The sequence below is a fragment of the Littorina saxatilis genome, linkage group LG3 (assembly GCF_037325665.1).
Source record: "Littorina saxatilis isolate snail1 linkage group LG3, US_GU_Lsax_2.0, whole genome shotgun sequence".
NCBI classification, from domain to species: domain Eukaryota; kingdom Metazoa; phylum Mollusca; class Gastropoda; order Littorinimorpha; family Littorinidae; genus Littorina; species Littorina saxatilis.
The window spans coordinates 49,367,530-49,392,835 of record NC_090247.1 but is presented as its reverse complement, the minus strand read 5'-3'; the positions used below and the strand labels follow the sequence as shown (position 1 = coordinate 49,392,835).

The window sequence follows — 25,306 nt, the reverse complement described above, 5'->3', positions numbered from 1 at the left end:
GAGCCCACACTGTAGACACCTCCTGCAAAGTGAATAAAAAGAAAACAGTATGAGAGAGATTCGTGACCAAGTGAGATACAGATATCAAGAGCCCACACTGTAGACACCTCCTGCAAAGTGAATAAAAAGAAAACAGTATGAGAGAGATTCGTGACCAAGTGAGATACAGATATCAAGAGCCCACACTGTAGACACCTCCTGCAAAGTGAATAAAAAGAAAACAGTATGAGAGAGATTCGTGACCAAGTGAGATACAGATATCAAGAGCCCACACTGTAGACACCCCCTGCAAAGAGAATAAAAAGAAAACAGTATGAGAGAGATTCGTGACCAAGTGAGATACAGATATCAAGAGCCCACACTGTAGACACCCCCTGCAAAGAGAATAAAAAGAAAACAGTATGCGAGAGATTCGTGACCAAGTGAGATACAGATATCAAGAGCCCACACTGTAGACACCTCCTGCAAAGTGAAAATTAAAAAATAAAGGATGAGAGTAACGTTACAAGGTAAGGTACATGCAGTTACCAGGAACCCATACTTGTGAACACCTCCTGAAAATGACAATGAAAACAATATGAGAGAGAATCGTAACCAAGTAAGATACAGTTACCAAGAGCTCAAACTGTCGACACTAGAAAATGAAAAAGAAAACAGTATGAGAGAGAATCGTAACTAATTGAGGCATCGGTTACCTAGAGCCCACACTGTGAACACTATGAACACCTCCTGAAAATGGAAATGAAAACAGTATAAAAGAGATTCATAACCAACTGAGGTACTACCGTAAAGTACCTTGTAAGCGCCCCCCCCCCCCCCCCCCCGGCTGTGCACCAATTCCGACCCAAAGTAGGGGGTGGGCGCTTACTAGGTACTACACCCTATGCACGAGCAGTTTTCAGTAAGAAATGTGATCTTTGATCACTTCGTAATCATATCTTCATTCTTTTTTCATCTTCCATTGTTTTTCTTGTTCGTATTGTCATTAGAAGAGCTTGGGGAGACAAATGTCGTCGCATCCTTTTCTTGTCTGCAGAGGTGCCGCTGTCGGCCGCACTGTGTCTCTGTCTTCTGGATATGGGCAGCAGTCTATTTTACTTGGCCAAAGACTGTTTTCGGCAGAAAGAGAGAGAAAGAGAGAGAGAGAGAGAGAGAGAGAGAGAGAGAGAGAGAGAGATATCAGAGAGAGAGAGAGATCACAGAGAGAGATCACAGAGAGAGAGAGAGAGAGATCAGAGAGAGAGAGAGATAAATCAGAGAGAGAGAGATCAGAGAGAGAGATAAATCAGAGAGAGAGAGAGATCAGAGAGAGAGAGAGATCAGAGAGAGAGAGAGAGAGCGAGAGGAGGGGGAGTAGTGTGTGTGTGTGTGTGTGTGTGTGTGTGTGTGTGTGTGTGTGTGTGTGTGTGTGTGTGTGAGTGTGTGTGTGTTTCCATTGGCGTTATTATCCAAATAGTCAAGAGCTGACAGCTTAAATGCAACGGTGTACGATTTGATCCGCGGCATCTTGTAATCATTGACTTGCACAGGGCCGGACTAGGCTAAGAGGAGGGGGGGGGGTTGCCAATGGTGGTCCAGGGGGATATGTTCCCCCTGGTGGGGTCAAGGGGCAGAGCCCCTTGTGGGAGTCAGGGGGCGAAGCCCCCTGAAGCTGATGGGTAGGTCATATTCTGAGATAGGAAAATGGTCGCTCCTTGCATGAAACGGCATAAAATAAACAAGTCGCGTAAGGCGAAATTACTACATTTAGTCAAGCTGTGTAACTCACAGAATGAAATTGAACGCACTGCATTTTTTCACAATGACCGTAGTCCGCCGCTAGTGCAAAAGGCAGTGAAAGTGACGAGCCTGTTCAGCGCTGTAGCGGTTGCGCTGCGCTGCATAGCACGCTTTACTGTACCTCTCTTCGTTTTAACTTTCTGAGCGTGTTTTTAATCCAAACATATCATATTTATATGTTTTTGGAATCAGGAACCGACAAGGAATAAGATGAAATTGTTTTTAAAACGATTTCGGAAATTTAATTTTAATCATAATTTTAATTTTTTTAATTTTCAGAGCTTGTTTTTATTCGGAATATAACATATGTATATGTTTTTGGAATCAGAACATGATAAAGAATAAACTAAAAGTAATTTTGGATCGTTTTATAAAAAAAAAATTTAATTACAATTTTCAGATTTTTAATGACCAAAGTCATTAATTAATTTTTAAGCCTTCATGCTGAAATGCAATACTGAAGTCCGGCCTTCGTCGAAGATTGCTTGGCCAAAATTTCAATCAATTTGATTGGAAAATGAGGGTGTGACAGTGCCGCCTCAACTTTTACAAAAAGCCGGATATGACGTTATAAAAGACATTTATCGAAAAAATGAAAAAAGTGTCTGGGAATATCATACCCAGGAACTCTCATGTAAAATTTCATAAAGATCGGCCCAGTAGTTTACTCTGAATCGCTCTACACACACACACGCACAGACAGACAGACAGACACACACACACACACACACACACACACACACACACACACACACACACACACACACACACATACACCACGACCCTCGTCTCGATTCCCCCTCTATGTTAAAACATTTAGTCAAAACTTGACTAAATGTAACAATAATAAAAAATGTTTTAAATAAGTGAGGTACATGTAGGGGGGGGGGGGGGGGTTGCGCAACCCCCATAACCCCCCCGGTAGTCCGGCCCTGTTGCAGGCGTTTAGATCCAAGGCGTGCAGACACACTGATAGGGTTTGCAAGAAAGGGAAATCATTCACAAAACTAGCAGATCAAAATGCGGATTTTTTATTTCCCCTGATTTCAATGGTGTAAAGTGAGGGGTGGGCGCTTACAAGGTACTATACCCTATGCACGGTTTTGGACTAAAAGTGGGGGGTGGGCGCTTACTCGATACTGGGCGCTTTACAAGGTACTTTACGGTAATACCAAGAGCCCATACTGTTGACACAAGAAAATGAACAAGAAAACAGTATGAAAGAGAATCGTAACCAAGGGAGGTACACATACCGAAAGCCCGCACTGTGAACACCTCTTGACAATTAAAATTAAAACAGTATGAGAGAGAATCGTAACCAAGTGAAGTAACTCCCGGGAACATGCCCCCAATGGATTCACCGTGAGGGTGTAAAATAACATTATCTTCAGTCCTGATAGTTGAAATATAAAACCAGTACCTGAAGTTGTCTGGCCGCCTCTGTGACGTTTCCATCGCAGTTGGATTGTCCGTCCGTGATGAGAAGCGTGTCGCTTCTTGACGGGCTGTCGAATCGTCCTCCTGGTTTGAGAGAAAAGAAAAACTTGGCGTGTAAAGTTAAACGCTCATTCCTTCTCGTGTACGCGGTCGAGTACAGTGGAACCCCCCTTTTAAGACCTCCAACAATCTGGCTATCGCATTTGTAATTCCCATCAATTCAGCTGTTCTTAAATCTGTTCTTTTCTCAAAAAAATAAAATAACACAAATACGCAAGACACTAAGTATGATATTGTAATAAAGACAAGAAAAGGAGACCTTTCGGGACAAAAACATATACTGCTTAACTTCTATCAAAGCTCAAGGTAAAGGTAGTCCAATAACCAGTTTTGGGTCGTAGGGGAACGATAATGATGATACAGATCTATAACAACTCCTCTCGTGTCAGTTTTAACAATGCGGGGCAGAAACAGGAACATGTTTGTCCTCAGTACACTCGTTCGTTGAACGTTCAGGCCGCTTTGGGCAAACCAGAATCAATGCTCCACGGCTGGACAACAACTTTAATTTCTGCAAATCTCCTACCCATCCCTCTTCTTTTTATTCCTCTTCTTCCCCTCCTTCCTTCCTTTTGCTGTCTTTCTTTATAATGATTATGCAACGTGTATTATGTTATTAATAGATTTGGTTTATTTAGACGAATTATTCAGCCGTTACCGCCTTACGTTGTACTGTCCATGCAGGAACACCACTATAAGCTTCTAGATTGTTGCTGTTACCTGTGTATTTTGTATGTGTTCTGCGCGAACTTAGAATCCGGTTTCATTCTAGAATGGACCGGGTCCAGGTTGGAATTCTAACCCTGCGCAAGTACAGGGGTGCCATTCTAGAATGAAACCCTTGAATAAAGGGGGCCGTAATGTTTGTAGGTAAGACAGAGTTGTCTTCCCTTGAATTATCTCCACCTGCACCTTCCCTTTGATAAAATGGGGCTGATTTGTCTACCCCTGAAAAAATCCTTTGGCGATCTTGCGATGTCATGTCATGTCAAGAAAGTTGATACTCCTGAGTACGCAATAAACAAAGGCAAACCATAGCAAGGGGGACTACCAGGGCGGTATTGTTTGCAGGGCAGTTGTTTTTGTGATGAGAGCCGGTTGCGGCCGCTTGCAATGTCAGCGCTGTCTCCCTCTCGGAAATGTCCGGTTTTTTGACAATTTTTTTGACAGACAGACAGACAGACGGTCAGACCGACTAACCGACAGACAGACCAACAGAAGGACAGAGTGAGTTATAGAGCTGTTGTCACAGGTTTATAAAAAAGTTGACATTATATCTTCACAATTCAGAAGACCAACTTCATGTATATGAATAAGATTAAAAGTTACAAGCGAGATCGGCAAAACACTGTCAGTCCGGAAATTTCCGTTCGTAGCGATCAGTGCTGAGTGTCTCTCAAAATCGTAATCACTTTCAGAACATCACAATCCCAATTCACGATGTCTTTGAGTAAAGTGTAAAAAACCCGAGAAAAAAAACCCAACCAAACACACAAAAAACAAAAACAAACTGAAAATCCACATTTGTGGCTTTGGCTGTGTGATAGTCTAACTGAAATGACTATTCCAACTTGGACCCAAATTCCAACCTTGCGCACGGCCGATTCTAGAATGGACCAGCAACAAGGGTTTCATTCTAGAATGGCACCCCTGTACTTGCGCAGGGTTAGAATTCCAACCTGGACCCGGTCCATTCTAGAATGAAACCGGATTCTAAGTTCGCGCAGAACATATGCATGTCGTGATTGTAACTTTTGTTATAATAAACTTATGTTTAAACCAAGAATGCGGGGCCCACTCCCTTGCTGCCTTCTATACTAATGAACAAAACACACGAGGACTTTCAAACCGTACCATTGTTTTCATCAAAGACCGTCCTGGCGAAAGTCAGAGCTTCTGCGGTACAGGTGTAGGCAAACATTGGGTAGAGTGCGTCAATGGCATCGTACAGGTCTTGTTTGGATTGCTTGGCTTTAAATGAATACGATCCTACTGCATCACTGGAGAACTGGGCGATAGCCATTCTGTGATTAGTTGTATTTTCACCAAAACCTCCACAGAAGAGGTCCACCATCTGTTTCAAACCGCCCTTGATATACTGAAAACATGTGAAAGGAAGAATTAAAAAAGCAGCTACACAGTTTGGCGTGTCATTTTGGAGTATGTTGCTTGTTTGTGTCACTCACACAAATCGACCAACACATAATATACGCGTCTACACACCATGGACACACACTCACACTTGCGGACACACGCACGCACGCACGCACGCACTAACACACATGCACACACACACAAACACACACACACACACACACACACACACACACACACACACTAACACACACAAACACACACACACACACAAACACACACACACAAAGAGAGAGAGAGAGAGAGAGAGAGAGAGAGAGAGAGAGAGAGAGAGAGAGAGAGAGAGAGAGAGAGAGAGAGAGAGAGAGAGAGAGGGGAGACAGAGAGAGAGACAGAGAGAGAGACAGAGAGAGAGACAGAGACAGAGACAGAGAGAGAGAGAGAGAGGGAGAGGGAGAGAGAGAGAGAGAGAGAGAGAGAGAGAGAGAGAGAGAGAGAGAGAGAGAGAGAGAGAGAGAGAGAGAGAGAGAGAGAGAGAGAGAGAGAGAGAGAGGCGCAAATGCAGATAGACCGAAAAAAAGTCAGACAGAGAAATCGGCTGACAGACAGACGTCTATGCAAATAGAGACGACGCGAGCTTGGGACTTGCCTTAAGACCAGCTTCGTTAATACTGGCAGAAGCATCCACGATGATGAGGATATCCCTAGGACGTTTATTTCCAAGAATAAACTCATTCTCAAAGTTGTCACGCGTAGCGTTCTCTTTGGAGTAATTCCCGGACTGGGACCCATTATTTACTGAAAATAAAGTGGAAAGTAGTAAATGCATATTCCCAAAGAAGTAAAAAGGAATAAATTAAGGAAAAAAACAAACAAATTAATGAAACATAAAGATTGAAATAAAATTAGAATATTAAAAAAAATGATTTAATGAATCAGTACCAATTAATTGCAATATCTCCGGCACAGGCGTCCAGCAGCCAAGGCATTGCATACCCCTGGCGAAGCACAAATGTGCTTTCACACACACACACACACACACACACACACACACACACACACACACACACACACACACACACACACACACACACACACACACACACACACACACACACGCATATACACACACACACGCACGTACGCACGCACACACGCACGTACACACACAAGAGCACACACACACACACACACACACACACACACACACACACACACACGCACACATATAGAGAGGAAGAAAGTGGCAGACAGACAGACAGACAGACAGACAGATCACAGACACAGACCTTTAAACATTCACTAAGAGAGAGAGAGGTAAGATAAGATAAGATACGATAAGATAAGGTAAGATAAGATTATATATTAGATTAGATTAGATTTGATTAGATTACATACCATTGGATTACATTTTATTAAATTAGATTAGAGTAGATTAAATTGAATTAGATTACATTAAGTCAGATACGATTACATAAGTAAAATATTTATTTTTCGAGCGTAATAGAGTAATTAGCTTTCTCATAGTTTTTGCATCAAGCCCTTACCCAAAATAGGGAACATGTTTTAATGTATTAACAGTTTTAACAATTAACCTATTTAATCAATATCGATGGATTAAAATGTGTTGAGAAGAAATCGCGAGTAATTAATTCATAAAACAATTATAATTTGTTTTGTTTTTAAGGTTCTTGACTAGTTGATCCTTGAACAAATTTACTGTTCACAGTTACCATTAACATAGTAGAGAAGGAATTTCACACAAATCTTCCTTAATATGCCATACTGACTTCAGATAGATCTAGATTCTTAGAATCCCAGTACTATCATGCTATTGTAAATGACTTGTTGAAAATGTCAATGCATTAACTAAGGTGAACCAATGATGAAAACAATTATGACGAACAGCAAAATATATCATTATTATTAATTCATTTAAATACAACCATGGTAATAGAGAGAGAGAGAGAGTGAGGGAGGAAGAGTGAGGGAGGGAGAGAGAGAGAGGGAGAGAGAGAGAGAGAGAGAGAGAGAGAGAGAGATTGAGAGGGGAAGAGAGAGAGAGAGAGGGGGAGAGGGAGGGAGGGAGGGAGAGAGAGAGAGAGAGAGAGAGAGAGAGAGAGAGAGAGAGAGAGAGAGAGGGAGGGTGCGAGAGAGCAAGAGAGGGAGAGAAAGAGCGGAGGGAGGGGTGGGGCGAGAGAGCAAGAGAGGGAGATTTTCGAAGATTGTCCATGTTAAACGAAAGAATGATATTATTGCTATTTATAACCCAATCTGTTTATGTTTAAACTGTTCAGCATCGCTCACAGTATCAGAGAGAGAGAGAGAGAGAGAGAGAGAGAGAGAGAGAGAGAGAGAGAGAGAGAGAGAGAGAGAGAGAGAGAGAGAGAGAGAGAGAGAGTGGCAGGGTTTATGTTTAAACTGTCCAGCATCGCTCACAGTATCAGAGAGAGAGGGAGAGAGTGGCAGGGAGGGTGAGAGAGAGAGGGGGGAGGGGGGAGAGAGGGAGGGGACGATTAGAGATGGAGAGAGAGGGAGGGGGAGGGGAGAGGGGAGAGAGAGAGAGGTTGGGGAGAGGGAGGATAGAGAGAGAGAGAAAGTGTGCAAATGCCTGTTCACGGAGAGAATTATAGCTAAATTATAATTGATTGAAAATATTGTACATATTCGAAGATTGTCCATGTTAAACGAAAGAATGATATTATTGCTATTTATAACCCAATCTGTTTGTGTTTAAACTGTTCAGCATCGCTCACAGTATCATACTCATAGCGAGTCATATTGTAACTGAGGTTCAAGAAAAAAAGAGAAAAAAAAGAAAAGATAAAGAGAGAAAAAATAAGATTAAAAAAAAAAAAGAGAGAAAAAGAAGGAAAAAAAAAAAAAAAAAAAAGATCTAGATTCTTAGAACCCGTGCCTTCATCCTGAACTCAGGTCAAAATGAGTTACTTCCCTTCGGATCTCATTTATCCCTGACAGAGGAAATCGATGTTTTACATATTTAGAGCTTTTCGTAATGTGTTATTGATATAAGCAGATTCGCGATCGTCGATAATGATTTTTCATGGTGTTGAGTAATTTTTAAATTTAGAAAGGAATTGTTATGTAAGACACTTTCAAGCGAGCTATCTTTCGCGGATGTATTTACTGTGCAAACAACTCTACATATGGCAAAAGTGTCACGTGATAATCAACTTTGTCACGTGCTCATAACAAAATTGCTACGGGGCAGACGACTTTTACCGTAACCAGTTGGGAGTGATGCAACAATATCACGGTCTCCTTCCCACAGCAGTCTCAAAACTTCGACTTGTTTTGACCTTAGAACGATGTCTTTATCATAACTGTGAAGAACAGAACGGAGATCACTGTCGAAGTCGGCCATTCTACAATCAACCGCCCTGATATGGCCCTTCGTGGTCGGATGGGCGTTAAGCAAACAAACAAACAAATTCTACAATCACGTTCGTATTTCGTCTGTTATCAGAAACATTAGTGAAAAACATATGGGAGATAACTCTGTATTCTTGTTTTGAGAGATTTCCCTTTAATGCGAGTAGTAATTATTCATTCTGTCAGAGAGACAGAGCGATAGCGTGGACCGATGATTATCAGAATGCCCGTGCCTTGTTATGTAGCGGTTAAAACCCCTTTGAATACGAACTCGCAATCGACCTCGGTCAACACAGATAGAACAGAAGACGATATTTTCACCATGGATCGAAAACAAAGCTAATAAAATCCTAAATAAATAAATAAATAAATAAACCGATCAATCAAACAACAGCAAAACAACACAAAATATATGTATACGTTACAGTAAATTTACAAAACCAGGACATTTACAAATTTTCTTTAAAAAACAATTCACTAAATGTATAATTCTACTGTTACACTCGGAGAATTCGCAAATTTCCAACAACAACAACAAACAAGTCGCGTAAGGCGAAATTACTACATGTAGTCAAGCTGTGGAACTCACAGAATGAAACTGAACGCACTGCATTTTTTCACAATGACCGTAGTCCGCCGCTCGTGCAAAACGCAGTGAAATTGACGAGCCTGGTTAGCGCGGTAGTGGTTGCGCTGTGCTGCATAGCACGCTTTTCTGTACCTCTCTTCGTTTTAACTTTCTGAGCGTGTTTTTAATCCAAACATATCATATCTATATGTTTTTGGAATCAGGAACAGACAAGAAATAAGATGCAATATTGTTTTTAAATCGATTTCGGAAATTTAATTTTAATCATAATTTTTATATTTTTAATTTCCAGAGCTTGTTTTTAATCCGAATATAACATATTTATATGTTTTTGGAATCAGAAAATAATGAAAAATAAGATGAACGTAATTTTGGATCGTTTTACAAAAAAAATAATTTTAATTACAATTTTCAGATTTTTAATGACCAAAGTCATTGATTAATTGTTAAGCCTCCAAGCTGAAATGCAATACCAAAGTCCAGCCTTCGTCGAAGATTGCTTGGCCACAATTTCAATCAATTTTATTGAAAAATGAGGGTGTGACAGTGCCGCCTCAACTTTTACAAAAAGCCGGATATGACGTCATCAAAGAATTTACCAAAAAAATGAAAAAACGTCTGGGGATACTATACCCAGGAACTCTCATGTAAAATTTCATAAAGATCGGTCCAGTAGTTTACTCTGAATCGCTCTACATACACACACACACACACACGCACACAGACACACGCACACACACACACACACACACACACACACACACACACACACACACGCACACACACATACACACACACACACACACAGACACACATACACCACGACCCTCGTCTCGATTCCCCCTCTATGTTAAAACATTTAGTCAAAACTTGACTAAATGTAAAAAGTATTCAAACACTAAAGCATTTGAAAGGATTAAACGAACAGTTTTGTGTGATAAATTAGAAATGGGCGGTATTAACATGATAAATATGCATGATATGCAGACATCCTGTTTGTTATGCTGGGCAGCTAGGCTACAGCAAACAGATTTTCAAAACTGGAAATTATTTCCAAGACATTAGTATGACGCTCTTGGAAGTCGTCTGTGTTGTTTTCAATCAACTGTCACCCCAAGACAGTTTGTAGGCCGGATTAGAATAAAATCGAAATTTTGGCAACATGTTTAAAAAAAAATGGATTGAGATTAGACATTTGTTTTTTGTAGAAAAAAGAACAATTTATTGATCAATGTTTGTGGAATAATGCAGGTATTGTTTTTAAAAAAGAATGTTTTGTGTTTTGAAAGTTGGATTAAAGCTGATGTGAATGTTGTACGTGATATATGGATAGACGATAATATTGTCCCGTATGAACAGATTTGTTCCACTGTTGGTTTTGCGCCACACGGCTTTTTTGTGTATAATTCTTTGCACACGGCCCTCCGCGCGCGTGCGCTGCGAGAGGACACAGCCAACGGAAACGCGAGCGACGAATCTGGGCCCTGTCTACAAGACCTGTAAAAAAAACCTTCCCCCAAACAGTTCCGCGCTATTTTAACAAAAGCAAAAGCAAGCGCACCCTGTTCTGTAAATTCCTGTTTACATAGATATAATATTTCCATCGACGAGAAATATTGGCTCTTGGAAAGATTAAAGTTGATTCAATGGAAAGTATTACATAATATTTACCCCACCAATATTTTACTCCACAAGATGAAGTTGAAAGAAAATATGAAAATAATTTGTGTAGTCTTTGTAATGAAATAGATTATACTGAACACTTTTTTTGGAAATGTAGAAAAATGAAGTTATTTTGGGAACATGTTATTCGATGTATTTTTGTTAATACGAAAGAAAATGTTATATTAACAGAACATGATGTATTGTTTGGTTATTTACCAGGAATGCATACCCCAACAAACAAAATTATAAATCATACTTTGTTGATAGCAAAAATGTGTATCAATAAGTTTAGATATGGTAGGCTTGTTGATTAAAATGTAATGTTTAATTGCGAATTAGGGTAGAGACGTTTGAGTATTTTGTAAATGAAAATGTTTAAGTATATGTGTATATGTGTATATGCGTATGTATGTGTGTGTGTGTGTGTGGATACATGATTATGTTGATGTCGCAAATGTTGACACCGCAGACACAACAGCATTGATTAATACATTCTTGTCCATTTATGTATTGTAAGAATTCGCGCCAAAAGTAAATGTTAAATTTGCTGTGCCACAGATTAATGTACAGTTTAAACATACAGATACTAAGTGAGTTATATAATGTTATTGTTTATCGATTAAAAAGGCACGCTTAAGCGTCTTCCCAAAAGTCAAAAAAACAAAAACAAAACAAAAACACGATGAAATTCTGCCACGACTGTTTTGGTTCACAGACAAAAACATAATAATATTGCAATGTTCTCAAATGTTTATGAAGTTCGACACTTGAGACTTAACACCACACCACCCCCCCCCCCCCCCCCCACCTTCCGGATGATGCATTTACGTGACACCAAGGTCACAGAAAGGTCAAGTTTAAGTAAAACAATTGAAAACATAATTCGCTTCTGGAGAAAAATAGAAGCTACATTTTGGAAAGTGCATGCGCTCATTACATTTAAAAGAGTCTGTATGACTCACCATCTCCACAGCAAGAACGGAATTCTTTAAGCAAACATTCAAAATTAGTCTAGCATTGTAGAAAGTGCTAATTATAAAGCACCTATATTTTGTAAATCTGTAAATATGTGCATAAAGTGATAGCTCCTTATGATTTGTAATTGTTATATGATTCTTGATTTCTTGAGTATTGAATCGTGTTATGTGCGTAAATAAAATCATATCACATAGAAGAAAAAAGAAAGAAAAAAAAATGACAACAATACTAGTGGATTTGTCAATTCCCTGTTTTGAAAGGGTAGGAAATTTGTAAATGTACTGAAAACATATTTTAAAGAAAAACGAGTGCTTAGTAGAACTTACCAGTCATGTTATAGTAGTAAGTCCTGATTTCTATGAGATTGGCACTCTCCGGACAGTCGTAACCCCGTACAAGAATCTCTCTCTCTCGTCGCTGCAGGTCGACATCAGGTCCGTAGGGTCTCGACCAATTGCCCCATGCACTCACAATGCAGCGCTGGGCCAGTGTGGTCGTGGTTGGTGTGGTTGTTGTGGTGGTTGGTGTGGTTGTTGTTGTAGTTGGTGTGGTTGTTGTGGTGGTTGGTGTGGTTGTTGTTGTGGTTGGTGTGGTTGTGGTGGTGGTTGGTGTGGTTGTTGTGGTGGTTGGTGTGGTTGTTGTGGTAGTTGGTGTGGTTGTTGTGGTCGTTGGAGTGGTTGTTGTGGTGGTGGTTGGTGTGGTTGTTGTTGTGGTTGGTGTGGTGGTAGTGGTAGTTGTTGGTGTGGTTGTGGTTGTTGTTGGTGTGGTTGTTGTTGTGGTGGTCGGTGTGGTAGTTGTGGTGGTTGGTGTGGTGGTGGTGGTGGTTGGGGTGGTAGTTGTGGTTGGTGTAGTAGTTGTTGTTGTGGTGGTGGTTGTTGTCGTAGTTGGTGTGAAAGGTGACACTGCTCCACCATCTCCACCAGTTACTGTACCTTTTTGAACGAAAATGTGAAAAGGTTTTGTTCAGTCAGCAATATATTACATTAAAACACCGCTCGTGCAGCAAATAGCACAGGCAGGAGACGAAAAACATTTAAAGCCTCCACCCCCTCCCCCCCTCCTCCCCCTCCCCCCCCCCCCCCCCCCCCCCCCCCACACGCGCCAAACACATGGACACTAGCTTTATGTAACGTGTCGATTTGAAGGTTCGATTTTGTTTTAATGTTGGAACCAACGTTTCTGGGATATTAAACACGTCGCATTGGTTAATCCTGTAAAGCTTCTTGAAAAACAGATTCTTTGCACTTGTGGACTTCTGAAATGGAATGTCTTACAGTGGAGCTAAAAGAAATCGAAGTTGAATTTATCATGGGCTAAACTAACCTCCACTCCTGCTTACCGGCCGAGCATAATCCCCCCCCCCCCCCACCCCCAACAACAAAGAGAGAGAGAGAGAGAGAGAGAGAGAGAGAGAGAGAGAGAGACAGACAGACAGACAGACAGACAGAGAGACAGAGACAGAGAGAGAGAGAGAGACAGAGAGACAGAGACAGAGACAGAAAGGGGGGAGAGGGAGAGAGACAGAGACAGAGACAGAGACAGAGAGGGGGGGGAGAGGGAGAGAGACAGAGACAGACAGAGACATAGAGATAGACAGAGACAGACAGAGACATAGCGATAGACAGAGAGAGACAGAGGCATAGAGATAGACAGAGAGAGACAGAGACATAGAGATAGACAGAGACAGACAGAGACACAGAGATAGACAGAGACAGACAGAGACATAGAGAGAGAAAGAGACAGACAGAGATAGACAGAGACAGACAGAGAGAGAAAGAGAGAGACAGAGACACAGAGATAGACAGAGACAAAGACAGAGACAGAGAGAGACAGAGACACAGAGATAGACAGAGACAGAGTAAAGGGAACACAATTAGAGGTGTTGGTTACAATTCCAGGGTCCAAACATACTGCCACGGTTATCTCTATTGCACAGTTTGGTAGCTTAATTGTTACATTTACAGCTTCCTTGAATTCGGGACACTGTTCTTAAAAAAATGCAGTCTTGTTTCTGAACAATTTCCGTCTGTAAACAATTTGTGCAAACATCATTTTAGACACCATTCTGCTTGTGCGGAACAATCGCGGAAACGAAAAGCGTACGGATATAAATGTTTTTCAGCAGTTTTCTGAATTTAAAATTACAATATGGAAGGCATTTCTGGTAATCGTTTGGTGCAGAATACAAACTACCACTGTAAGCGTTCGATCACAGTAAGTGATATGGAAATTACAAATGTCTATGTTCCGTATTTATAACCGTCGGACTGACAATAAGTTATTTAGTCGTTTGCAGAAATGCAGCATGCATTGCAATCTTCGGTGCACGTATTGTGGTACACTTCTTTTTTGGAAATGCTGCATTTTGCTCTGTTCAATAAATACGATGTATTTGCTTGTCCGATTGACACCTCGTAAATCGATTTTTAGTGTTTCGAGAAAAACACAAAAAACGTCTTTAAAAAATAACTTGTCATCAAAATAAGCCCATTTTTTCTGCACATGATCTACAAACATACACAAAGTACTGTGTGTGATCAAATAGTGTTGTTCACAATTAAAACGCAGGATAATCAACACAATTGCAAGATACGAGTTTTTCTTTTTTAAAACCCGACCAAACTTGAAGACTTACAAGGTTTTGTAACATAGCCAAAGCACAACAAAAGACAAAAACAATGTTTAAAGAATGCAGTAAACACACTATCGTTCTTTTGTCACAATTGTCATTTTGTTTTATGATTGTACAAACCAATGTATACTCGTTCTTGTGTAAAAGATCCTTACAGTCTCCCTGTAACTTTTTCAATTAACACACAAAAACAAGTGTAACCTGAAGCTGATAAGTAAATAACATTCTTTGCTTGGATGGAAGCGTAAACATCAATATAAGAGCCTTTTTGTATGCACAGAAAACAGGGTATTCATTAAAAAAACAATGAAATATCTTAGTTTGAGTGCAACTGTCATCTAAATGTCCTTGAACAGCTAGTAGCTATGCAGGATAACCACTCATGAGAATGCAGAGCTTAACGACCATGGGGTAGACCATCATAATAGTGGTAGTCATCTACTGGAAAACCCTCCTTCACATTCTGAAGGTGCTGTCACTTTGTGTATTTGATGGTCAGCCGCACTATGTAGAGCTGGGGGATGATACCGGGCTCAGCATGTGATCTCCTTCTTCTTTGTAAAAAAGGCCGCCACTCATTTGAAAAGAAGAGCTTGTAGCGATATGTACCGTCAGGCAGGTACATCGGACTGCGGATATCCACCAATTGTGGATCTCCAGACGTATCGGAGATCAAGAAAGTCCTTGAAGAATGTGTGGTCCACCTGGACAACTTTGTAAGGTTGCCTTTTTCTTGCAGAGGTGATGACTTCGACGTATTCGGCTGGCCAGAATATCTGCCTTATTCTTATAGTTGTGTTTGATAGCTGGGTGTACAGAGTCCACTTCCATCCAGGTATGACCTTTCTCGGAAAACTTCTGGAAAACGACTTTTCCTTGACTGACTGTTAAAGATGGGCGTTTCCCAAGACTATCACACTGCGGTTCTGGTACCTACATCCGTCATTGTAGATAATGATTGCCTCGGTTGTTTCGTCAACTGTTGCTTTGACTTCTCTTTATGACTCATCCCAAAAGTAGCAAGCAACCTCTGTGTCAATCAAGTTGTACAATGTGAAGTAGCGGCAGCACAGCTTAATCTTGAAGTATTTGTCATTTGCTAAGATACATAGGGCCAACAAGTCGACCTGCAGATACATGGTGAAAACTTGGACATCACCATTCTCTTTAGCAACCCTCTTGTCAATGTTCTGTTATGTGCAAGCTTCGTCTTTGCGTTGAATGTGAACCTGGTACACATGCTATGGGATGTTTCCGTACTTGGAGTCACAGAAAACGTTGCATTCATTTCTTGTTGGGGTTGGTGAATCGCAATGTTCGTTGCTTTCATTTCTCTGATGAGCACCTGTCTTGACACGAGCTGTTTTCATTTGCATCATAATACCGCTGGAACAAAAGAGCGCTTTGTTTGGTTTTGGATTCAAGTACAGTTTCAAGAAACATCTTTTGTGACTGCTTTTGACGATAAGGAAAAGGCAGTTCGGCCAAGGATTCACTAAGGTCCCTCGCTGTCTAAACCTTTATTCCTTGCCTGCAGTAGTAATGGGGTGCTGCCTCCTTGTTGAAGGGCTCTGGGGATTCCGTGCACTTTGCGGGATGTCATATCCCCGTTTCGCACTTACCACTCTCCAATGTCCAGTTTGGTTTGCTTCACTACTTCAATTACTCCTGGAAGATTGTGACTTGTTTCCAAGCGAAAGCTGCACCATCAATTTACCCCTGCTCAGTCATGCGGAGCTTGCACCAGACAGAGAAAACATGACTCCTAATGCAAACAAGTCGAGCAGATAAAGTTGTTGTCATGCTTTACAGTTGTTGGGTCATTGCAGTCCACATGAAACTGACCATGATAATGGACACAGTACACCCACGAAACTCAATCAGTCCATACGAACAGTGATGTCTCCTATGATAAGTTCCTTTTCATAATCCCATGGTATAGAACTTTTAGTCAGGAACACACAGCACACCAACCTAAGATCTTCAAGCGAAGAGAATTGGCTTTTAGGTGTGAAGGACCCACTGCCAGACATGACGGTCTGCATTCAGACACAAGAACACAACTTCAGTACGTGACATATGCATACTTGTACATCTTCAGCTAACAAATAAGAACAGAAGTTCAGGACTTAACTGTTACATAATTAAGAGATATGTCAGAATACTTTTACTACTGACTCTCTCTTTGCAGTTATGTTTTTGTACTCAGCAAAGGAAAAATACAACCATTTGAACAATAACTGATGTCGTAGTTTGTCATTTTAATACATAATACGTAATGTGGGCACTTCTAGCTTCATTAATGACACTAATATTTAATTTTACCTAAACTCAGAGCGTATGGACATGTTACCATATCCTCGTATCTAACGAAAACAGTTCATTTACCGCCGTGTTTAGATGTTAGAAAACTCGTAAGTCGACATACGAGGTTTTCATCGGCCAAAACTGAAAAACATGCGAACGAAAAAAAACTCGTAACTCAATTTACGTGTAATTTTGGTTCGTGGTTTTGCCAAAATGATATACTTCCAGCGATCTCAGGCTTTCACCGCAATAACCAAAAAATAGTGAAAAAATCGTAGATTATTTTAATGTAAAAAAGTAGATTTCGCAAAAAATCGACTTACGAGGTTTCAATCGGACAAGGACGATACACTGAGCACAAAAAGGTAAGGATATGTTTTCAGTGGTATAGCCCAGATGTTAAACACCAGTTTTAGGTTCCGAAATATACGTGTATTTGAAGAGCAGTCTTTCTTCTGCTCAAAACTTTGTTTCCTGAATCTGAGCAATATTTGGGTATGACGTCACAGGTCCGTGACCACGCCTACCCTCAAAAATGACGTTTTTTGACGGCATGATTCACTTTCAACCGTCGAAACGGTGACTTAAACTGAATTATATTTTACAATTTGTACATCAAAAGGTTTATTTGGTGTCTTTCCTAACAGTTCATGCACATTTCGTTCAAATCCGCCGCGCAGTCAGGCTGATCCAGCGTGTAAAAGAAGGCGACCACAATCCTGGAAAGCAGCAAACAATCCTGGGTTTTTGTGGTGTTTTTGCTGGGTAGCCGCAGTTGATATGTAGTAAATCTAAAAATTTCACAGAACGATGACAATGACCCTTATCGGTATACGTTCCAGTACTTAGAGCGAACAGAACCCGAGAATAGACGTTGTAACGGTTTTCCGTTAAACATTTGTAAACGTTCGTAACGTCCCAGAAACAAATATGACATACACGCAACTTTGCATACTTTTTAAAGAATGGTGCCATGACATGTGTGCCAAGTTTCAGAAACATTTTGTCACGGGCTCAAAAGTTATGATCGTTTGAAAAGAGGTGAAAAATACTGTCCCTGGTGTCTTTCGCGCAACTTTTTTTGAGAACATTTTCTATAATTTTGTTTCCGTTCTCCGACAGGATGCGTATAGCCAGCCTTCACGGATGATGAGAACAACTTGCTCAGTAGCAGTTGCAGTAAAGAACTGTTCACGTGTTTTGAAGATAGCTGTGCTATTTAAAAAAAGAAGTAAAGAAGACACAGAATCAAAAAGACAAAAGAATGCAGATATGACGTCATATTTTCCAACACTGGGTTTTGCTCATCGTCGTTTTGATAACGCCGAGTCACAATCTGGCGTTTGCTGTGACGAATCAAACAGTTGGAATGCTACGAAATGGAGCTTTGGAAATAAACATCGCCAGGTTTTTAAGAGTCTGTAAGAACATTGTCTTGAGGTCATAACGGCCTACAAAACAAAGAACCGTTATCTGTCCGTTATGACACAGAGAGAACGGCTTGTTGGTTGTCCCTTAATTCGTAAATCGTGAACATCAAGCTTCGGGAACAGTCACACAAACTCAAAAAGTGTAACAATTTAAAGCTCTTCGGATTATTTTTGTTATCATGCACACATACAAACACACACAGACAGACAGATGCATAAACTCACGCGCTTGCACATCATAACACCGTGCCAAAGACAAATTTAAAAAAAAATAAAAACCTAATAGCAGTTCTTAACTAAGGGAAAAAAGCTTCAATCGCTTAGCTTTGTGCAATTAACCTAAATAGTAGAAAGTGAGTGTCCCGACCACACAGCCACCTTGAAATGAGTTTTGCAGACGTCATCGTCAAAAAATAGAACAGCGCAGTGGAGTGAGATTCTACTATAGCTATGTATTTCTTCAAAGTCATGAGGCTATAACTTTTGAGCCCATGCAAGAATGTTTCTGAAACTTGACACACATGTAATGGCACCATTTCTTGCAAAGTATACAAAGTTGAGTGCATGCCCCATTTGTTTCTAGGACGTTTCGAACATTTACAAATGTTTAACGGAAAACCGTTACAATGTCAATCAACAGGATGTTTTCTCTAAGTACTAGCGCGAATACAGATGAGGGTCTTTGTCATCGTTCTGTGAAATTTAGAGAGGCTGCTATATTTGTAGTTTTAGATTTATTGCATATCAACTGCAGCTACCCACCAAAAACACCACAAAAACCCTGCATTTGTGGCTGTTTTTCAGGATTATGGTCGCTTTCTTTTACACGCTAGGTCAGCCTGACTGCGCGACTGATTTGAACGAAATGTGTATGGACTGTTAGGTAAGACACCAAATAAACTTTCGGATGTAAAATTGTAAAATATAATTCAGTTTAAGTCACCGTTTCGACGATTGAAAGTGAATCATGCCGTCCAAAAACGCCATTTTTGAGGGTAGGCGTGGTCACGGACCTGTGACGTCATACCCAAATATTGCTCAGATCCAGGAAACACATTTTTGAGCAGAAGAAAGACTGATCTTTAAATACACGTATATTTCTGACCCCAAAACTGCTGTTTAACATCTGGGCTATACCACTGAAAAAATATCCTTACCTTTTTGTGCTCAGTGTACTTTTGTGTGGTCATGCAGCTTTTGGATAAAAGGAGATTGATTTCAGAGTTACTGTACACCTCAGAGGTACTAAACGCATCTCTCAGCTAAAAGATTATTTCGAAATGTTTGTACCCCAACTCATAAATTCATGCCCATACACACACACACACACACACACACACACACACACACACACACACACACACACACACACACACACACATTGAAGGCATACTGATCTCACGATACCCCACAAACACAAACACACACATACAAAACACACGCGCACGCACACACACACACACACACACACACACACACACACACACACACACACACACACACACACATAATTATATTGAAACGCTGTTGCTGATATCGTAGAATAGGCAAATTGCTTTTTACTTGAAAAGGGCTGCCGATATCAGTTGCGGAATCAGCTGCTGATTTTGCGAATTCGGCCAGGTTTAGAAGCCTTTACACAGAACTGGCAAAACACTTGGCGATTCCGTAAATTCGACAATTTGTTGAATTCGGTAAGACACATATTTTAAATCCAAACTGAAACTAGTTACACAGATACCTAGGGATCCACGGTTTCGACCCTTCTCCCATCCCATCATATAGTCAACACGAGATAACAAAATCAGTTGAAAGCTTACCCGTCTGGGATGATCTGTATTGAAAGAGAGCCGTCATTGGAGGACAGTCGGCAGCTTCAACCGTGATCCTTCGTACTCTCACTTGCCTTCCGTTGAAACCGAAAGAGTTCGACCAATCAGTCCAGGTTGTGACGACACAATCTTCCCAGGTGGTGTTCCAAATTCCTGTAGTACCGTCCGTTCCATTTCCAGACGAGCTCCCACCGCCATTTCCTGTACCGTCCGTTCCATTTCCAGACGAGCTCCCACCGCCAATTCCTGCACCGTCCGTTCCATTTCCAGACGAGCTCCCACCGTCAATTCCTGTACCGTCCGTTCCATTTCCAGACGAGCTCCCACCGCCAATTCCTGCACCGTCCGTTCCATTTCCAGACGAGCTCCCACCGTCAATTCCTGTACCGTCCGTTCCATTTCCAGACGAGCTCCCACCGTCAATTCCTGTACCGTCCGTTCCATTTCCAGACGAGCTCCCACCGCCAATTCCTGCACCGTCCGTTCCATTTCCAGACGAGCTCCCACCGTCAATTCCTGTACCGTCCGTTCCATTGCCAGACGAGCTCCCACCGCCATTTACTGTAGAACTGGTTGTTGGTGTAGTTGTTGTTGTTGGCGTTGGTGTGGTTGTGGTAGCTGGTGTTGTTGTCGTAGTTGTCGTAGGTGTGGTTGTTGTCGTTGGTGTGGTTGTTGTGGTTGTTGGTGTTGTAGTTGTTGTTGTTGTCGTGGGTGTTGTTGTTGTGGTCGTTGGTGTAGTTGTTGTTGTCGTAGGTGTGGTTGTTGTGGTTGTTGGTGTTGTCGTTGTTGTCGTTGGTGTGGTTGTTGTGGTTGTTGGTGTTGTTGTCGTTGTTGTCGTAGGGGTGGTTGTTGTGGTTGTTGGTGTTGTTGTTGTTGTTGTCGTGGGTGTTGTTGTTGTGGTCGTTGGTGTAGTTGTTGTTGTCGTAGGTGTGGTTGTTGTGGGTGTTGGTGTTGTCGTTGTCGTTGGTGTGGTTGTTGGTGTTGTTGTTGTTGTCGTGGGTGTTGTTGTTGTGGTTGTTGGTGTAGTTGTTGTCGTAGGTGTGGTTGTTGTGGGTGTTGGTGTTGTCGTTGTCGTTGGTGTGGTTGTTGTCGTTGGTGTGGTTGTTGTGGTTGTTGGTGTTGTAGTTGTTGTTGTTGTCGTGGGTGTTGTTGTTGTGGTCGTTGGTGTAGTTGTTGTTGTCGTAGGTGTGGTTGTTGTGGTTGTTGGTGTTGTCGTTGTTGTCGTTGGTGTGGTTGTTGTGGTTGTTGGTGTTGTTGTCGTTGTTGTCGTAGGGGTGGTTGTTGTGGTTGTTGGTGTTGTTGTTGTTGTCGTGGGTGTTGTTGTTGTGGTCGTTGGTGTAGTTGTTGTTGTCGTAGGTGTGGTTGTTGTGGTTGTTGGTGTTGTTGTTGTTGTCGTAGGTGTAGTTGTTGTGGTTGTTGGTGTAGTTGTTGTCGTAGGTGTGGTTGTTGTGGGTGTTGGTGTTGTCGTTGTCGTTGGTGTGGTTGTTGGTGTTGTTGTTGTTGTCGTGGGTGTTGTTGTTGTGGTCGTTGGTGTAGTTGTTGTTGTCGTAGGTGTGGTTGTTGAGGTTGTTGGTGTTGTCGTTGTTGTCGTTGGTGTGGTTGTTGTGGTTGTTGGTGTTGTCGTTGTTGTCGTTGGTGTGGTTGTTGTGGTTGTTGGTGTTGTTGTCGTTGTTGTCGTAGGTGTGGTTGTTGTGGTTGTTGGTGTTGTTGTTGTTGTCGTTGGTGTAGTTGTTGTTGTCGTTGGTATGGTTGTTGTGGTTGTTGGTGTAGTTGTCGTTGTCGTAGGTGTGGTTGTTGGAGTTGTTGTCGTTGTCGTTGTGGTAGAAGGTGTAGTTGTCGTTGTTGTTGTTGGTGTGGTGGTGGTGCTTGGAGTAGTGGTGGTTGCTAGAGTTGCTGTTGATGCTGATAAGAATAAAGAAAACAAGAGGCGAAGCCATCAAGGCTCACGTAAGAAATCGACAAACAGTAACACAAACTCAATCACTCCGTCACACATACACACACACACACACACACACACACACACACACACACACACACACACACACACACACACACACACACACACACAGAAAGAGCATAGGTGAAACTGTGCAAGAAAGCGAGACACTAGATCTAGATCTGTCGGTCTGCATGTAGCCTACTTACAGGGACACGACTGCCAACTAGTCTCGGCCCGCTCAAAATAATAATGACCGAGACTTTCAGTACTTCCTTCGCGTGACGTCTAACCCTCTTACGTCATAATGTGACGTCAATGCAATGTGACGTCTTCAAATGTTAGAGTTTCTACCCCAGACATACACACGCACGCACGCGCATACGCGCATACGCACATACGCACGCACGCACGCACGCACGCACGCACGCACGCACGCACAGACAGACAAAGTTACGATCGCATAGGCTACACTTACGTGAGCCAAACATTAACCTTGAAAGAAAAAAAAACGTTGCCCTCTCCCTCTCCTCCTTTCGTCGTGAAAAGAAGTTCCCGAAATTGTATCCTTCTTGTGGAAACAGTAGTAGTTATCCTTAGATGTGGCTGTGATATCCACATTTATCAGTCACAATGTCGAGAAAGGAGGAATCATATCAGATCGAGGCGTAAGCCGAGATCTGATTTGTTTCCGCTTTTTGAGAAATTCAAAATAATAATAATAATAATAAATGAGCATTTATATAGCGCAACATCATAACTTTACAATTATGCTCTTTGCGCTTGACACATTTAAAATTAAAACACAGTTATACAAGCATTTACATCTACATTCATAGTCAACAACGCTTAATTAAAAGCATACACCATCAAACATACATTACAAACGATTCTTCTACGAACTAAGTAATAAAAACATAAATAAAATAGGTAGTAAAAAACAAGGGAATACCAGCTGAATACCCTTAATCAAACAGAACATGTTATCAACAATGCTGAAAAACATCACTAAAACAACAAATACACTACACGTAGCCTACTGATGGACTGAGAAAACAAAATCAGGGGTTGTATTTCTTGAAGAGGTGCGTTTTAAGTGCTCGTTTGAATGCTTGGGGTGACTGAGAGTGGCGGATGTGAAAGGGGAGAGAATTCCATTGTGTGGGTGCGCAGAAAGTAAAAGTGCGTTGTCCGTATGTTTTGGTTTTGGTGTGTGGAATGGTAAGGATGCGACAGTCAGAAGAGGCACGGAGTTGTCTCGCTGGAGAATAGACGGTGATGAGTTCAGAGAAGCAGAGGGTGGACAGTTTGTAGTCAATGTGGGCTTGAATAGGTAACCAGTGCAGTGTGTGAAGAAGTGGTGTTGCGTGATCTCGTTTTCGTGCTTTGAGAATGAGGCGTGCTGCTGAGTTTTGGACTTTTTGTAGTTTATGCAGGAGGTACAGAGGACAGCCAGAGAGAAGAGAGTTGCAGTAGTCAAGTTTAGAAAGAACAAAGGCACAGACAAGAGTGTTAGTTGTTTGAGAGGAGAGTGTGTGGCGAATGGTGCTGATCTTACGAAGCTCAAAATACAAGAATAGGGACGTAAGAGAATAGAATGTCGTCTTTTGATTTGGAACGTGACGTGTTTGAGAACTTCTTCTCGACAACTCGGATGGTCGTTTTCACTGAACGATGGGCATTGAAGTGATCAGAATTTCAGAGAATTGTCTTTTACTTTCACAGAACTCTCCCTGCTGAAAGACTTGCGATTATGTAACAATGCGCGAGTCGCAATGATCCAGGTAGGAATTATGCACAGTGAATGTGACCTCTTCCAGTCTCTCTCCCTTTCATTCCCTCTGTTTTCTTCGTCGAGTCGTCAGGTCAGTTACGTTTTAATCTCAGGGCTGGTGCGGTGTAAACCATTGTGCCTGCAGACACGTTTACTTCTATCTCGCTATAGGGGGTGAAATATCTTTCAAATTGTAGTCAAAGTTATCCAGTTCTCACAAGTCTGCTGCTTGTGTCTCTTGTTGTTTTTCTGCTAAATTGCCATTCAATGCAACCCCCGTCGGTAAGACTTCAGATCCAATTTCTAGGACACATGACTGCGTACAAAAGATTGCGCATGCTTTTCTCTTTTTTGACGATTTGTCTTTTCGCTTGTTGTGTACTCAATTCTTCATCAAAGAATGTTCATGGGAAATATCTCGCTCCACTGTTTTTGAAGTGACCGTCTAAAGATGGCGCCCATAAGTGATTAGTCACTTCCTGCGAGATATCACTTGGCTATGACGACCCGCTGCGATATATCAATTGATATAGGGTGCATGTTTGACCAATGGTTAGTTACAGTTTCGTCATGTGACCCGTAAAAACGCAATAACTACTAATATCCCATAGAATCAGAAAAAAAATGCAAATAGATGCGAAATGCATGCCTTTATATGTATGTTGGTACGAGGGGTGCTCTGGAATTGGTTGGAACGAGGGGTGTTCTGGAAGTGCTTAGAATCCAAGCTCCTGGCAATGCCTCATGATATTTACAATGTCATATACGTACTGCACTTGGACACACACTACAATTCAACAGCCTGGCTGATGTCTATGCAAAATGGGAATTATTTTCAGAATGAACTTCATAGTTGACATTCGTGCCAATCTGCGAAATTCTGTCAGCATAACATCGCACTACAGCATCCAGGTTGTTGGTGTTTGGTGTGTGTTCAAGTTGAGTAATGCTCTTATTCGTATTCCATTGGAATACCCGAACAATGAACTTAATAACCAAATAACCACAGGGAAGTAAGCGCTCTAAATGCATACGACACGTGTCATGGAGAAGGCGAGAGTTATACGGAACCAATCTCCTGGCACCTGAGAGAATAACAAGCATTGACATGAACAAGCGACTTTCATCCTCGTGAACTCAATAACCACGTGCCATCATGTACATTTCGTTCAACCTTAAGTATTACAGTATAAACAACCCTGTCATTTAATATCTAGTCTTTTGTCATAGGGTTACAATTATTTACCACCTATACCTGGTTAGAATATAGTAATAATAATAATAATGCAAACTTTTATAGCGCTATTCTAGAAAAATGTCTACTCTTAGCGCTTTACAATACATACATCGACCAAGCATACTATACACGCACAGGCAAAGAAGCCGACCAAACATAA

At 41.4% G+C, this 25,306-nt stretch overlaps 1 protein-coding gene across 2 annotated transcripts in view; it reads right to left on the bottom strand.

Annotated features, from left to right (window-relative positions):
• LOC138962543 (mucin-2-like) overlaps positions 1-25,306 on the bottom strand; it is a 35,522-nt gene that overhangs the window by 3,092 nt on the left and 7,124 nt on the right. Inside the window, exons 3-7 of one of the 2 annotated variants that reach the window (XM_070334387.1) lie at positions 20,185-22,098; positions 12,322-12,927; positions 6,020-6,168; positions 5,131-5,374; positions 3,200-3,300 (exon numbers count right to left, since the gene is read on the bottom strand). In XM_070334387.1, the coding sequence (XP_070190488.1) occupies positions 3,200-3,300; positions 5,131-5,374; positions 6,020-6,168; positions 12,322-12,927; positions 20,185-22,098 (3,014 nt within the window). The remainder of the gene's footprint in view (positions 1-3,199; positions 3,301-5,130; positions 5,375-6,019; positions 6,169-12,321; positions 12,928-20,184; positions 22,099-25,306) is intronic. The other variant, XM_070334388.1, reaches the window with a different exon arrangement.